The sequence below is a fragment of the Euprymna scolopes genome, chromosome 26 (genome assembly GCF_053919585.1).
Source record: "Euprymna scolopes isolate OS-2025 chromosome 26, ASM5391958v1, whole genome shotgun sequence".
Classification (NCBI taxonomy): domain Eukaryota; kingdom Metazoa; phylum Mollusca; class Cephalopoda; order Sepiida; family Sepiolidae; genus Euprymna; species Euprymna scolopes.
This window is the reverse complement of record NC_136507.1, coordinates 70384572-70401531: the sequence shown is the minus strand read 5'-3', so window position 1 is coordinate 70401531 and position 16960 is coordinate 70384572. Positions and strand designations below refer to the sequence as shown.

Here is a 16960-nt window from a genome sequence, read left to right as displayed (position 1 = left end):
TCCTTCTTTTCCTGCTCCCCATTTACACAGCTGCTTCATTCACGAGGGACTAATACGAACGCACACCGCCTACGGATTTTGTAGTTGCGTCAAAACCTGAAACAGTTCCTATTGTGGGAAACGCACCATGCCTAATTATACATTGCTTATTTACAATTTATTTCGAAACATTACACTAGGAAAAAAAAAAAAACGATTCTCCCCTTTCTCTTTATTCATTAACATATATCATTTCCTTTAGTTTCGTTCAACGTTTTTTTTTTGTTTACGTTTTTCCGATTACAGAGTTAGAGATTAATTTCACGGTTAGCGCATTACAAAATGTAGGATGTCAAAATTTCACTTAAAGCGATTACACACATATCAATCTCGATTAGTAACAAATTTCATGTGTGCTTTAAAAAAGTCACCGACTCCGATAGAGAAATACATTTAAAAATGTAAATACATTTCTGTATGCATCTCATAACCTCAGTTCCGGTTTACTGCGTTTCGTATGTTTTCGTTTCTTTGATGTTCAATTTTTCAGATTACATTGCGATTGTAAACATCGTTACGATATAAATCAAAGCAAAATGAATTTCACTACTGACGCTTCTCTTAGGACAAACAAGGCGTTTTCTTTTTTTCTTTTAAAAAAATTTACTCCATTATCTTAGGAGTTGACTTTACTAATTATCTTTGAATTATACCAAGAAAACTAATATTTATCTCGAAATGGATTTTTACATTAGATTTATTTAAATTCAAATATTAACTGAATTGGTAAGCTCGCCGTGCAAACAATTTCTCATAACTTTTTTTTTCTCACGTGTACAAACACTTCCCTTGGGGAAATTAATTTTTGTCCTTATTCTTCAAATTCCTATTTCATTCACCTAAATTCATTAGTGTTAAAGGAGCTTAGGAATTTCTGGGCGAACGCCATATGAAAACCGAAACAAAACCAATACATTTATTCTATAATATAATTGGACAAACATTTAGTGAAAACTTGCCGTAATAAAATTTGATTTTTAATACAATTTCGTAATGAAAGCAAGATCGAATTTTTATAAAATAGTTTTAATTTTTTTTATTTCGTAAAAAATATTTGGATACTTTTTTGGAGAATTAAAGCAAATTTCCAAGGTCAACAACAAATAAAATTAAATGAGTGTTTCTTTTCATAACGCGGAAGTGGGTTTTATTTTTTGTTTTTATTGCAATCGTTCTCCACTTCATATTGTTATTTCATGCTTCGGCCATAGCTTTTTTACGTGTACAAACTTTTCCTTTGCGGAAATTCATTTTGGTTCTTAATCTTTCAATTCCTAATTTAGTCACCTAAATTACTTAGCGTGACAGGAATTTAGTTTTTTTTTTTTTTTTTTTTTTTCTCGAACAAATAAATTATTTTGCATTAAAGCAACTTTGAAAGGTCAAATTTATGATTGTTTTTTTCCTTTTTTTTAACGGGGAAGTTGGGTTTAAAATTGTGTTTTACCAGCAATCATTATACAGTTTAAATTTTGGTTTATTTATTTCATGCTACGGCTATAGTCTAACCAGGATTTGCACAGAAGGTGCATAAAATAAAATGGCGTCTCCAATTTCGCCAATAAATTGTAGAAGCACCATTCGTCGGATTATATTCGTTTGGGGGGGGGGGGCAAAATTTAAAACAAACAAAAAAAATAAAACCGAGAGAAACCCAAGTTTCCCTTCCATTTTTACAAAACAAATAAGGGGGATTGATTTACTAGGATTTTTATTAGAAGCTGAGCACTTATTAAAAGTGCTTTGTTGAATTTTTTGCATTTTGGTTACATTTGTTAGTTTGCAAGCCCACTTCAAAAATTGAACACAAGACAAAATTAAAAATGGTACTCATGCAGAATTGACCCCCACCTCCGATTCCATTTCATTCCACCGGATTCAACCGAGCGTTGTTTAAATGTTGAAACACTAAAACATTTTATTTTTGCTTAAGTAATTAATGATGGGAGTATCTTGTTTATTTTCTTATCTGTCGACACATTTGTACATTCTCTTAAAAGAAAAAACTTCTCTACTTTCACCTAACTATTTACGGTGTTCATATAAAGTATTAATCTTTATAAAAATTCCGTTTGCAAAAAATGTTTACTGCCAATTTTCTTAAAAAAAAAAAAAAAAAAAAAAAAGCAAGTTTTCTTGACAAAAAACAAACAAACTTTCCCCTAACAATTTCTGGTAAAAAAGAAAATTTGAAGAAAAAAAATGGCAGAAAATATTAAGAGCCACAGCAACGTGTGGCCGGGTACAGCTAGTCTATGATATAAATCTTATCTTTCTGTTTAAATGTATGTTTGTATGTGTTTAAAACTTTCGACACTTTTCCAGAGGGAGGGGTCGCTTTTTTTCAGATATTTTCGAAAGTCATCCCCTCTTTTCGATTGATTAGCCTTAATTTAAACCTACGTCACTTCCGGTTTGGCGATGGGCGTCACTTTTTTCACATTTTTTTCCTCCTTCACAGTACGGGGTCGAGCCTGCTTGCCTAGTATCATTTTTTTGTTTTTGCTCAACACCTCCAAAACACCCGGTCAAGGCTGGGCACCTAGGCTAGTAAATGTATAAAGTCTATTAATAGCGGACATGAAAAACTCCTTTGGAGTACCTTCAAGGTATTTAGTTTTGGGAGTTTTTTCACTTTAGTGTTTTCTGTAAAAGGGAAAAGATTAATCATGTAAACAAAAAGGTGCCTACTGCAGGAATCCATGTTCATGTGTTTTTATCTTTACATACAGTTGACTCTTTGTCAAAAGACTTTTCAATCAAGTGCATGCATGAACGAATTACAGAGTTAGGTCCATTTAAGATGGCGGTCATTTGAAAATCTCGACCAGAAAAAAAAAGTACTTTCCGAATGATTTAAGTTTTATTTTAATATGCTACAATTATCCAAATATTAATGAATAAGAATCAAATATTTATTTCATAGGATGCTTTCTATGACAAAAAAAAAAAAAAAAAGCGAAAAATTGACTGGCTATAATTTATATATTACACTAGAATATCCGTTCAGAGAGAAATAAAAATCTTAACACAGGTTTTGCAACACACAAATTAAATAGATACTAAACCTTATGTCTAGAATCATTCCAATTCTATATTTTTGCTACTCTAAACTTTACAGAAAATACAGTTTGTAAAATCTTCAAAACATCTACAACCTTTCAACTTTACGATAACTTTACTAATAATCAACAAAGTTCTTTACAAATAGTGCGCAGCATACAAATCCATGATGGTGTCTAATTCTTGGCTTAAATATTCTGAAAGAGTGCAAGGGATAATTACCGAGACCAAAGTGTATAATGATTTTTTTTATAACGATTTATTTATGTACATATTTATAGAAAATAAATATGAGAATATTAAGTAGAATTAGAGTGAATGTGGTATTACGGTGATTGAAGATTAACTAGTAATAGCCAAGTTATAAAGTACAGTGACTAGAATGATCATAGAGCCTCCGCCTTCCCACACTTGTATAGTCTTATGCCTAATTTCATAATTTGTAAAACATTTAAAAAGAAAAATGAATTTTCCAAAGTATCATGAAAGGTGTAAAAAGTATCGAGTCTTATTCAGAATTTTCTATATTAAAACTGATTTACGTACCTATGACGAAATAAATATTCCAAAAAGTATGTAAATTTATCCAGTAGGGTTTTAGAGAAAATCATCTTTAAGCGATTAATGAGAATTCGTAGGTACTACAACATAACTCACAAATTTGTTTGGTTTATTGGCCTATCAACAGATGCATGGTCATTTAAGACCAAAGTGTTTTTTTTTTGAGGGGGAGGGGGATCAGGCTTAATAAAATATGTATTCTTTACTTTTACTATGTCAAGGTGAGTTTGGGAGTTTTGTAAAGGATTGGGGTTGAAAGATTTTTGGAAAAGTAGATTTATATATTGACAAAAAACTTTCAATTTAGAATTTTTCATTCATTTATATCACAAGTTTAAATTTCATATGGCAAACAAAACAACTCTTCAGTTATTCAAAATTCAATTTTATTTAAAAATTAAACTTGTTCAATTTATGTAATTTTGGAATATGTTTTAGTTTCGTCACGGGTACATCATACATTTTTCTTTGTTTTATACTATATAGGGAATTCTAGACAAGAACTGAAATGTTCATGTCAGTTATGCACGTTATTAGATCTCCTGTACTTCGAGATCCTAGATTGCATTCTGCCAAGCCGATGGGTAAACAACGTACTGTTATTGTAAATTTTTAACTTAAAAAAAAAAATTTTTTTTTAAATTATTGGAAGCCTATACATCCATATAAAGCTGGCGATGTACTTATTTTACACATGTTAGGCATAATGGGTTGTAATGTGGATATACTTACGTAAATCTGGTTTAGTTTTATGCAACATGGGCATAAAGTAAAAATCCAGATGTCTCCGATTTCACAATCGGATATATTTCCAAATTTCAGTTTCTATGGAAACTTTTAAAATATTTTAGAGGATACTAGCAGTTCAGCCTGGCTGTGTTCGGTCTGTAACAGCCGACAGCCGCTACTAACAAGCTACATAATTACTTGGCCTTCGGCAAGATCAAAGTGTAGTATCTGTTCTAACTCTGGAATTCTTTCCGCTACTAATAAGCTACATCTCACAAGTGAGATTTGAAATTCATTTCCTCCTGGCTTGTCCAATCACAAGTCAGCTTTCAATCACGTGACAATATACAAAAGGCGAAACCTGAATCTATTAACTCTTTCGGATCCTGACCCTGCCTGGGTGCAGACTTCGCCTGGGGGTTGCTGCCCCAGGCAGGATGCGAGTACAACGAGCTAGCTATATCTCTTCAAACTCCTTGCTTCCACGTGCTGACCCAAAAGAACATTCTATCTTCACAAAAACATCCGTCTTTCTCCTTCAACAGGCCTGACCTATATCTAATCGGATATTTAATCTTCGTTTCGACACAACGAACTCTCACGACTTCTATAAATACACGTGCGCGTACGAACAATGAACTTATCTTTCTAACACGTTTCTCTCTAGTACTCTTCTAAATAAGCTACTAATGAAAGTACCAAATAAAGTTTAATATAGAATGAGACTTCCATTGCGCTATCCCTCATTTCTATAAGGCCATATGGACTGTTCATAACTATGCACACACACACACACACACACACACACACACACACACACACACACACTATATATATATATATATATATATATATATATATACAAGTGACTCCTATCCAGGTAACCTACATCTAAAATTTCAAGTGTTTAGACCCAAACTTGGCGGAGCAGTTTGGTAGACTCAGCAAAGGACACCTCTTTGACCTCTTGGCAACCAAATTTTCGCCTAAAAACCGATTAAAAAGCTTGCATGTCTAAATACCCTTTATGTAAAATTGCAAAGTGTTTAGACCAAAAATTGTCCGAATAGTTTGCTAAAGACCACAAAGGTCAAATCTTTTGTACTTTGACCCCTTGGCAGCGAAATTTTCGGCCAAAAACAGATAAAGCTTGTCCTATGTCTAAATACACTATGTAAAATGTCAAATGTTTAGACCAAAAATTGGCTGAGAGGTCAAATTTTAACTTTGACCCAAATTTTGACTCCTTAACATTTGTTTTGGGCACAAATCAAAAAGTTTGATCCATGTCTAAGTAACATCTACAATTTCAAGTGTAGAGACCCAAAATTGGCGGAGGAGTTTAGAGTTTTCAAAGGTCAAATCGTTGAACTTTGAACTGCTAAATTCAAATATTTTATTAGTTCATTGGACCATAGTTTGGTACTGCATTTGATTTTCGCAGTCTCGTTAATCAAATGAAGATTAACTTCAGTTCAAACCCTACCGGAGTTACTATCATTCTTGTGAATATTTCTTTATTCAAGTTTTCCTATTTGCTTATTTCTTATGTGCAAGATTAATCGTCTCTTGAATTCGAGCAAATTTCTCACTTTCAATGAACCGAAAAGTGTGCGATCTGTATAAAAATAGATGATCCGCTTAAAAATTCATATGGAGGTTAACAGATTTCCAACCTCGTGATAAACTAAGTTATAAAGCTTATTCATTTGGTTTGCTTATTGCGCACACAAGTCTCATTCGATCTTTTAATATCCCCCCCCTAAAAAAGAAAACGGTGCTCATTTAAACTTGTGATTAAGTTGAGAAGGGAACCCTCAAGAGGGGGCGGAAAGCGCAAAGGCGGGGAACCTAAAGGGAAGGTTGGAGTAACAGACATTTTTTATCAGCTTTTCAACGACGAAATTTCTATTCTGTGCAACAGACTGCTCATAGAAAAGTACTTAAGACAAAATATTAATAGATAGAATAAAAAGATTGACTCACCAGAACTTGGTTTTGAATATTTTGGAAATGTCGACTTCAAGAAGGATTCTATTTCTTCGTCCAAACGGTAGTCGAATTCTTGAGAAAAAAAAACAAATGGGTATTTATGCTGAGAAGGCGCGATGCTTTTTTTTTATAGTACTTGCATGTTAATTTCATGTTTTACGATCTTGTTAATTGTTAGAAAGTATAACAATTACAATGCACCAATGCACTCAGCATGTTAATAAGGTTTCTAGATAACATCTCAGCACGGTTGCCTTCCCTGCTTAAGAGACAAAATATTAATCAAAATAACAGCCCGGCCGAGATTTGAACGCAGCGATAAAAACCTATTAAAGCAGGGGTTCCCAAACTACGTCCCACAACCATGTCCGGCCTACCGAAGTCTTTAATCAGGCCCACGGAGCTATTATTGAAGAAAATATTCAGGGAAAATTTTTAAGTTAAAATGTGTGAAAATAGTGATTTTCTTTTCGTTTAGAAAATGAAAAAGAACGAGGTTTTGGAGAACCAGTTTTACTAAAAAGCTAAGTGAATAAATATAAAAAGTTGCGCAGGTCATTTATTTTGGCGTTCATAGCTCTAAAACGTCAATATGTCCCCTCTCCCCCAGTTCGAAAACTTTGGAGACCCCTGTATTGTACTAAAGCAGAGTTCAAATATTTTATTCACAAAATGCATGTTAACATTTTCCTTTGTTTAGGATTAGATTTTTATCATCTAATTTGCCATTTACTAATCAAGACATCAATAATACTAAATGGTTTTCTATTACTCATCCTCTTTTTTTTTTTTTTACTCCTATACAGTACTCTCAATGGCTCCTTGTTCCGACAAATCGTTTACAAATTAGTTGAACGTATCATGTAGCTTTCATAGCAAATGCTTTAAACACTTACCATGGTTCTTACCGGTTTTTGTTGGATTTGGCGCTTGGATCTTGACAAACTTTCCACCACACTCGAGATTGTGTTCCCGAAACCATTTTTCGCTGTTGGAAGGTTCTCGGTTAATAGCTCTGCGAACGTATCCTCGATTGGGTGCCATTTTACGACACGGGCCATTGCATCTCCAGACATGCTTCAACAACAGTTCACATTCGTCTCTAAAATCGTGACACACCTACAAGAAAAAACAAAGGCTAATCTAATTTATGAATACAGTTCCGATTTGGTTTGGTCGTTTCGTTTATTTGGCATTAAATAACCCGAACAGAGTAATTTTGGAAGAGATTTGGTAGTTTTGTAGAGGAAAAGTTTTTTTTTAACTCTGCAGAACATGATTGAGTTTTACAAAGGAAAGGTAAATAATGTTTGATGCCTTTAAAGTCAAGCCAGTATTTTCAAACTAGCCCGATCTAATAGCACCAGGCATGGTTATGAAAATCGTAAAATCTTTATGCAAAAACCATTTTATTCATTCCATATGAACTGCTGTATTACATACGTTCAAATAAAAATTAATGTCACATTGAAGATAGCATTACATAAATTACAATGCCTTGTTTCCAAGATTTGAATTCTGATAAACGTTAAAGGCAGAAATACATGCGCTATTAAAAGAAAATAAGAAAAAATAATTGGTAAAATCTGTCAATCATTGTAAAAAATTAACTTTAGTTTCGAAATGACCAAAGTTAAAGAAAACAAGCCGAGCATGCGGGTCCTCCTCAGAGTGAAAAAAAATTTACTTTCACAACTGTTTGTGCAAAATTTAAAAAAATCCAAATTAAAAGTGCGAACAAACGAACGGGAGTGAATTACTAGGTCCAACCCCTCCTTTGTTTTTTTTTTGGGGGGGGTGACCAATAATGAACTGGTTCAACTGCACCAGAAGAGATTCCGAAAACACTGTATACCGAGCATTCAAGGTAGAATTTACCTTGAAAAGATGTCACCAGAGCGCTTAACTAACCAGATACCCAGCGATGTAGAGTTTTCTTTGCTAATGGTGGAATAATTTGCAAAGCACCAAACAAACGAATGGATTGTGTATTCAGAAAGTGTATAAAGACAATTCTGAAATAAAATATAATCTATATACCATTATAGAAAAGGAATGGTGTGAGAGTTCATTCTCTATCCATTCCTAACGGCTGGGACGATTTTTTTTAAAGATTTCATACAAATGTACTTTATGCCCGACAATATTCTTAGATAGGTTTTGTATCGGAATGTCTTTGATAATTATCGAAAGAAAAACATCCGAAAGGAACAGATTATTTTGACTAAAGCTAACGCCTTATACAACCTAACATAAGTGTATCTGAGAAGTATTACCGCACAATCAGAAAAACCAGGGCTATAAAAATTTTGATATGACAAGGGCGCGTTCGAAATGAATTTGTTTAGAGCACAACTGAACCATGATACTTGACATTTGCATTTTAAATTCATAATTAAAAAATAAAAAAAATCTTGTCTACATTTGTAATTCTTTCCGATAGAATCGAGGAAAAAAATGTAACCGTTTTAATAAAGGTAAATTGTTGGAAAGCTTATTACAAGAGCATCTATCATCCAAACAGAACGCTTGTTTATTTAGAGCTACTATTTCAAGAAAGATTACAAAATTCAGAAGAGCATGGAAAAACCTTCCCAACTGGAGTAATTTGGGCTGGACTTCTAAACAAAGACATTAAATGCATTGCAGAAATAAATCAGACTACTGCTGTCAAAGTCGTTGAATATTTGAATGAAAACCCGAATTTTCAGCAAAACTCAACCGTAATGAATAGTAAAGTGTTCTAATTTATGTTTTTGAATTTTTTTTAGAGTAGGATTGATTATTCGTATGGTTCTCATCTTGAGTGTTATTTTCACATTTTGGTCGACGTAATCTCCAACCTCAAAGACTCGTGAAAGTGGATAAAGTACTTGGCAAAATTCAGTTGCGAGTTACATTTGAAGGTTCAGTCCTCAGTACGGGCGACACTCCAAATACAATTGCGAATTACTTAGGACTTCTACCTGATCATGGCTGACGGAACAAGAGCATGTTATCTCTATGGATTAAATAAAAAGTTCCGTTCGACATAAATAGACCCCTCCCCCAAGTTCGACAGGAAGATACATCTGAAGATCAAAGGTTATATCGACCTACACGTTGTGGAAATAAAGCTCATGAGAATAGTAGTCCGGAGAAACGAAATACGAAGTATTCCAATAGTTTAGTTGTTCAAACCTCGTGTGAAAGTTTGAATTTAATATTCATTTTATATTAAGCTGCACACGTGTTAGAAATACTTTTCTCCGCGTACACATGTGTATTGTTTTAGCGATACTAGAAGTTTCGAAAAAGTTGAGCAATGTTTGTCGGAGTTATTAGTAACATTGATCATACATTAAAAACATGGTAATAAATGAAAGTGAACCACATTACATAATTAAGACTAACAGACGCTAACATTTCGAATCCGTGTACCTGGAGACATGCATCTAAGAAATAATTCAATTCAAAGTTCCTAAAAGGAGAGCGTCACGGTTGATGACGGCGGCTTGAATAGTTGATAGGGGCGTTACATAGTAGGGTGGCGTGAGGTAGTTGCTTGTGATTGTCTGTAATGTGTGTGTCTTAACACATAACATACCTTCAGCAACAGTTCAAATGAGACAAATGATATCTTATAACCAGTTCCTAATATCTTTGCTCGCCCAGACAAAGGAAGGGCATACCTTTTTGGTTGCAACCATCGCCATATTGTCTCGGACGTGCTTCTAAAAATGCAAGTCATTTTTTACCCCGAAAAATCAAACCAAATTCAGTTTCCGCATTCAACATTTATTCCTAGTTCCGACTTTTTCGGGTTGTATGGTTTTTATTTTTTGGTGGGGGGGGGATTACATATTAGTCTTTCCAGCCAAATGCTTCCATAGACGAAAACTTATGTTGCGTCTTCTCAGTTCAAGTCTGTTCAGACTAACGTGTATATCAAACTTAGTAGTCCCGTGGTCAGTTTAACAAAATGCTACGTAGCACGAAAGCCATCTAATCTTTATCATGTAATCAATATCGTTACGAAAATTTTTAAAATTCCATTTTACCATGTTAACATTCCTGGTACATATTTTAGCTGACAAAGCTTTTTCCAAACGGCAACAATTATAGTTCATGATTAGATTCCTGCGTTTTCTAAGAATCAATAGGGGATAGAAAACTGAGTAGGCAAAAAAAAAAAAAAGTGACTGAAGATGTTAGGTGGAATAAGGGGAAAAAAGTGTTTAAGAGTTTCCGATGCAGTGTAGTGTCGTTTTCGTAACAAATCCTATTTAACACAGATGGGACCCTAACAGGTGCTAGTTATACGTTCTTGGAATATAAAAAATTAGTATCACTCAGAACTATGATTCCATACAGGTCCCAACCAGGAATGCTCCTCTTAGGGTGTATTTTCTTACCACGTTAACAAATCTAGTCTAACTTTGCTCTCATGAAGGACGTACAAAGAAATGAAGTGAAATTGGATTGCATTATTTATATATATATCTCAGGATCGTACTGCACATTAGTATAAACTTCAAGCTTTGGAATTTTCAATATTCAACATGTCTATTTCATTCTTGTTCTAACTGGACGACTTACCTGCAAATCCACTCCAGCAAGAGTTCCTACCCTTTTCATGTGTTCATGAAATATTGGACCATGTTCCTCCTTTTCCTGAAAAAAAAAAAAATGCAAACATTGTTTTGTTTACTCTTGTTAGCGCATTCTATACTACAAATACCGACAGTATAATATACACACCAATTCTAAATTGGACACAAAAGAAAGGCCAGTTTCATTTTTGAATGTTCCCGGTTTATTCTTACTATGCTCTACAGAAGTGTTTGATTAACTTGTTCAATACACACATTCAAACACTACCGTTTGAATATATGGTTAAGTGGCAGTTTTAGTCATTTAGAACTGGCAGCTTCACCGCTTACTCATTTTTCGACCAAATTTCAAACATTAGTTTATAGACCACCTCAACTATATTGATGGAAAAAAAAAAAAAAAAAATCAATTTTCGCTAAGTAAGACAAATGTTATGAATTTACTGGTATTCAAATTCATAAAAAGGTGAGCGACGGGTTTTACGAGTGGTTTTCGTAGCAACCACGCCGCTACAGCGACTACTGTTGCTACCAATTCACTGCTCTCGCAAAAAGAGAAGTAACAAATGAAACAGAATGGAAGGGAGATAATTGGGATTTTGTTGAAAGCAGACGAGTACCGTACATTGTTATTACATATGTGTATGTTATGTTTATGGGAGCAAAAAAAAAAAAAAAAAAAACACGCCAAAAAAACAAAACTGGAATTAAAGAAGTGAATTTACTGGAAGCCTGGAAAAATCATGGATTACAATAGAAAAATGTATACTCATGCAGAGAGTAATCCGTGCTGAAATAACGTTATTTAAAAGGCCATTATTAACATGGGGAGGGTGTTTAGTACCTATTCTGTACTTTAACCTTACAATTGAATTAAAAAAAAAAAAAAACTAACTTGGAAATACGATTTAAAAATAACGCGGGTCACTGCATTAGTACCGAAAAATGCGAGCATGAAAAGTAATATGGTTAAGCTTAAACATGGAAAAGTAAAGGATTAGTTAAAACTGGAAAAGAAAAGGACAATATATTCTAGTGAAAATATAAATTTATAAAATATGGCAGTGTTAAGATTTTTAAAAATTCAATTTGTAAAAAATATTGCAGCATTAATTGATTAAGTTATAAATTTAGATTTTACTAAATAATTTCAGTATTTTATTTTTGCCCCCATAAACATGTAATATACGGCACTCGTCTGCTTTCAATAAAATCTCCCCAATTATCTCCCTTTCATACTACACCGCCAATTTTTAGTTTACAGACTTGAAACTTGATAGAGGATTTAAAGTTGTGGAACATTTTATTTCGTCTTAGACGGTAAAAATGAAGACAGTCAAAAAACGAAATTTGACAGGCGTAAATATATGTTCATACGTTTAACTACTTTTAAGTTTTAATATGCACTTAGTTCAGATGGTAACGAATAACGCTGGTGAGTTACAAGTTTCGGTTTCGATTCTAGCAGCTGGCACCCACGTTATTTTACTTTGAAATCACTATATATTGGTACAATATAGAATCGACTAATACGAAATCTGCCTGGATATATCCAAGCGTATTTTACGACCTGGGAAGTTCGGACAACATGAGCGTCTTACAATTATAAAACTATGGCTGGATTATGTTTTATCTCTTGCCAATAACGATTACAGTACGAGAATTTTTTTTTTTTTTTTTTTACAAATTCCATTATTTCGATTATCGATTAGGATCAAAATAAACTTACTTTGACTTTTTCGGCCCAAATGTAAGCATGTATCATTTCGTGCTGGAAAAGAATTTAAGGTTAATTTTTATTTTATTTTATAAACGATTGCAAGTTGTGTCTGCGAAGTCGTTAATTTTAAATTTTCAAAACACGATCAACGCTTAAATGGATTTTATCAAAGAAAATCATGCACGTTCATTTAACAATGTAGCTAAGATAAAGCACTCTATACAACCGATAATGCAAATATAGAACTGGACTTTTTTAACGCTTTTCTAGAATTTTTATATGATGTACGTACACGTGACGAAAAATATTACATCAAAAACATCGTGTAAAAGTTTTTTTTATAAACTGAATTTTTTAAGCGAAAGCGTTTCTCCACTGCCCATTCCTCTCCGTCATTAGCTTCCTAAAACTCGATTTGGTATCTTCAAACCGTCTTCAAAATGGCATCGCGAGATCGTCCCTCGTAATTTATCCAGAAACTGATTTTTTATTTAAAAAGGTTATGTACAGGTACGTATAAATTATTTTTTTTCCGAGGAATTCTGGAAAAGCAACACTTATGTCAGAGAGGGTAGATGGCACCGAAGTAAGAGACTTATGTCAAAGCGGTTGGATTTCGGATGCTTGAAACGTCTATCTAGCCGCACTGAACAGTGGTTACAATGAAATTAAATCCACTATAAAGGCCAAGGTATTTATACATAAATATTTCCCTCGTGTGATTGGTAAGGTCATTTTGGACGAAATGAGTATAATTTCGATGATTTTTTTTCGGAGAAACAGGATATATGCAGATGTACATGCATAATAGATAAAGCATTGAGTATAAAAGGTCACCAGTTCGCAAGTGCTAAATGTTTCACATGAAAATGAGTAAAGTTTCATAAAACATTTTTATATAAACGAATATAAATTATTTTCAATCATGAAAATGTTCATAGTGCAAATACCTGCTTGATAAATAATGTAGAGTTAGTAGCCACATGTCAAAGTGTTCATAGCGTGAATACGTGTATGCAAGTAATATATGTATGCGAGTATTTGGCAGCGTGGCATTGTATATTGGTTTACTTTTGTTAGTGCGTGTATAATCGCGTAACAATTTCTGTTCGCCTTACTGTCACTAGTGCATAAGAATGTGCGCGAGATGAAGAAAGCATGAGTTATCGAGTACTTTTCATTGCCTCAACCTAAAAGGCATAGAGCCGGGGAGGCAGACGTTCTTGGATTATTCTATATGCATCAGACTAGCGAAGTTGAGAAAAACTGACTTTGTTGACTGGGTCTTATAGAAGTTTGTGAGCGTACTGGATTATTTTCAAAGAGGTTATTTTTTTTAGGCTCGAGACAATTTCCATTGGTTGAAAATATTTAACATTTTCGTGTGAAAATGTGTTTCTTGGCAGTGACAAAGACGAATTCCAACAAAGCAGAGAAGTCTAGTAGTTAGAGCCATTTGCTTTTTAGCGTTTGAAGAAATCACTTCGAAATTTATGTAGTACTTCCCTGGCTATACAATTGAAAACAGAGGCCTATATAAAGATCAAGAAACTTACATTATACGAGGAAATTCAATGTATTAGTTTTGTTTTGGTATGATTAGAAGTAGCAGCAACGAATGTCGATTTTAAATATCTCAATTGAACAAAGTTAAAATTAACATTTCTTTCCAAGTCATAGCTATAAGAACGTTTATTCCTGTATTTCGCATGCAATGTATAACAGCTTTGTTTGCGTTTTTGTTTTCCTTTTAGACTACACGTGTCAAATCCAATCTAGGCTTTTGGCTGGTTGTTTTTACTGCATATCAACCCTTTTCGGGTCATTTAATGCTAATCTAGTAATTTTGTTACGGGTTTATTGTTATATCTTCAAATATTTATTCATAGGATTTGGTTGTTTTGTAAAGGAAAATTGTTTAAACTTTGCAGAACATGCGTTTTGCAAAGGGGGGGAGGGGAGACAAAAAAAAAAGCATTTGGTGCATTTTAGGTCAGGAAGCCACTATATTAAAACAACCTGATCTGGTAGTACCAGGCTTTCGGACCAAAAGGTTTCAGAGAAGCAACTAGACATTTGAATTACTGTAGCCATAATGGCAGCATACACGCGCAATCACGGACAAGCTTATATACACCCACATCAGTAATACAAATGGACCGGGTTTGTAAATCCGGAATTGTATTTTAAAGCAATTATTTCAGCATTTTTGACTATCAAAAACAGCACTGATTGTAATTTTAACTATTAAATGTATTCACTATGAATATTTTCTCCAAGTCCGGTCTTAATTTTACTAGCCTATGCTTGTGCAACTGCAACCGCATGGCATGCAAATGACCAAGCCGGTGCGCAATGTGACGTCAGGAAGAGAAAAGAAAAATGCCCCATGTGGCGAGGACTGAAAAAAAGCGAGTGTCGAAAGATGAAAGTCCGGCCCATGGCGATGAGACAGGTTTTTGTTTTTTGCAGATGAAATGAATTGTTTAAAAGAATATGCAAGGCGTTAGAAACTACCGATAATAAATGACCTGTTAAAACTACAGAAAATAAAGCAGAGTCGAATTTCCTTTTGTTTTCTTGAGATCGACTCCTGTTGTTTAGAGTTAATATCTAACTACACCGTTTAAAAAAATTAATGGCAACGTTACACGAGTAGCACCGACTTAATGACAATTTTCAATTATTTTAATCTTTAAATTCATTTCCTCAAATAACTAGTTTTGAAAAATATTTGATTATAGTAATGTGTGGCTTTCGCAACCTACTGCTTCTTACAAATCCAAAATCGATCTACCCTAATCTATGCCTACCTCGTCTCCAGCCGAAACAAATAGCTACGTAACTCAGGCACAATACCGAAGTATTTTATCAAATACCATTTTTTAAAATGGGATACAGAAAGAAAAAGATTCCAAAATAATTCTTACAAGTAATGTCTCCAATAAATCCACGAAAGGCCGCATTTCCAAAATTTGTCGACTGAGAGAAATGGTAATTGGCTGCTTCTTGTAAGCAGACAGTGTCGTACCAGCGCATCTGGAAAAAGAAAGTGATTTAACTGAATACAGCAAAGCTTTGAACAATCCGATAACGTACTGAATACATTAATAAGTGTCCCGGAAGTTGTATAGTTATAAGATTTTGTGGATCAAAAATACGCGTGAAGCATAATTTATTTCTCGAACTCACATTTCGAGCCTAAACGAAAGGCAGGCGTACTATTGTCTAAAGCAGGGGTCTCAAACTCAATTTAGCTGAGGGCCGCTGGAGGCTGAGGCTGGGCCGCATCAGGTTTTCCACAAGAAAAAAACTAAAAAATTCTAATCTTCTCAAATGTCTTTATTTTTATTTTTTAACACAAAATAAGATGAAAAAAAATCAATAAACAAATGAATAAGAAAATAAATAAGAAATGAATAAAATCAATCAATCAGTAATGAATAAATAAAATAAAAATTAGGATTGAAACGTCTGTATTAACAGTTCTTTAACCTTCTTCTGAACATGAATTGTCCTGAACATGAGTGAAACATTTGAGAACATGTACTTATCTTCTGAACGTGGCTTCTCTTGCCTACATCTTGCTGCTAGAGACCTGGCAGCGCTTCCTCTCGCAGAGCTGAGCCACATTTGGCTTGAGGGACGAGGCAGTTGAGATCCTTAGTATGGCTTGAAAATGATCATCAGTAAGTCTGGACCTATACTTGGACTTATTGAAGTTCAAGATGGAAAAGAGCTTTTCGCACAAGTATGTGCTCCCAAAAAGGCACATGGTCCGCTTGAACATTCGGGAAAGCGCAGGGAAGCTGGGGGTCAATTCTCTCAAAAATTGCCCAAGCATGTCTACTTTCCTATTCCTCTCCCTGAACTTCGCTTTCAGTTCAGAGTTGCACTGCAGGTCAATGAGCTCCATTTGAAGCACAGGTGGGGCATCTTGCACATCAAACGAGAAGGGGTCCGCAAACATTTGAAATGTGGCTTTGTGCGTCTTGAAGTCTGCAAATCTGTGATCAAATTCCTCCTGAAGCTTCAAAATGGCATCAACATACTTCTGGCCACTGAATGGTGTGCCTGCATCTACAAGTGCCTTGCATGTTGGGAAATGGCACAGGTTTTTCTGAGAGAGCTGGGCTTTCCATAACATAAGCTTTGTGGAGAATGCTCTAATGTTGTAATATGCAGCACTGACAAGTTTCCCCTGGCCTTGTAACTTCTTGTTCAGTGCATTAAGCTCATGTGTGATATCAACAAGAAAAGCCAA

At 34.3% G+C, this 16960-nt stretch overlaps 1 protein-coding gene across 4 annotated transcripts in view; it reads right to left on the bottom strand.

Annotated features, from left to right (window-relative positions):
- Window positions 1-16960, bottom strand: part of LOC145248152 (DNA-dependent metalloprotease SPRTN-like) — a 70457-nt gene that overhangs the window by 33161 nt on the left and 20336 nt on the right. For 3 of the 4 annotated variants that reach the window (XM_080109975.1, XM_080109973.1, XM_080109976.1), the window contains exons 2-6: window positions 15627-15735; window positions 12706-12747; window positions 10963-11037; window positions 7281-7503; window positions 6379-6456 (exon numbers count right to left, since the gene is read on the bottom strand). In XM_080109975.1, the coding sequence (XP_079966101.1) occupies window positions 6379-6456; window positions 7281-7503; window positions 10963-11037; window positions 12706-12747; window positions 15627-15735 (527 nt within the window). The remainder of the gene's footprint in view (window positions 1-6378; window positions 6457-7280; window positions 7504-10962; window positions 11038-12705; window positions 12748-15626; window positions 15736-16960) is intronic. The other variant, XM_080109974.1, reaches the window with a different exon arrangement.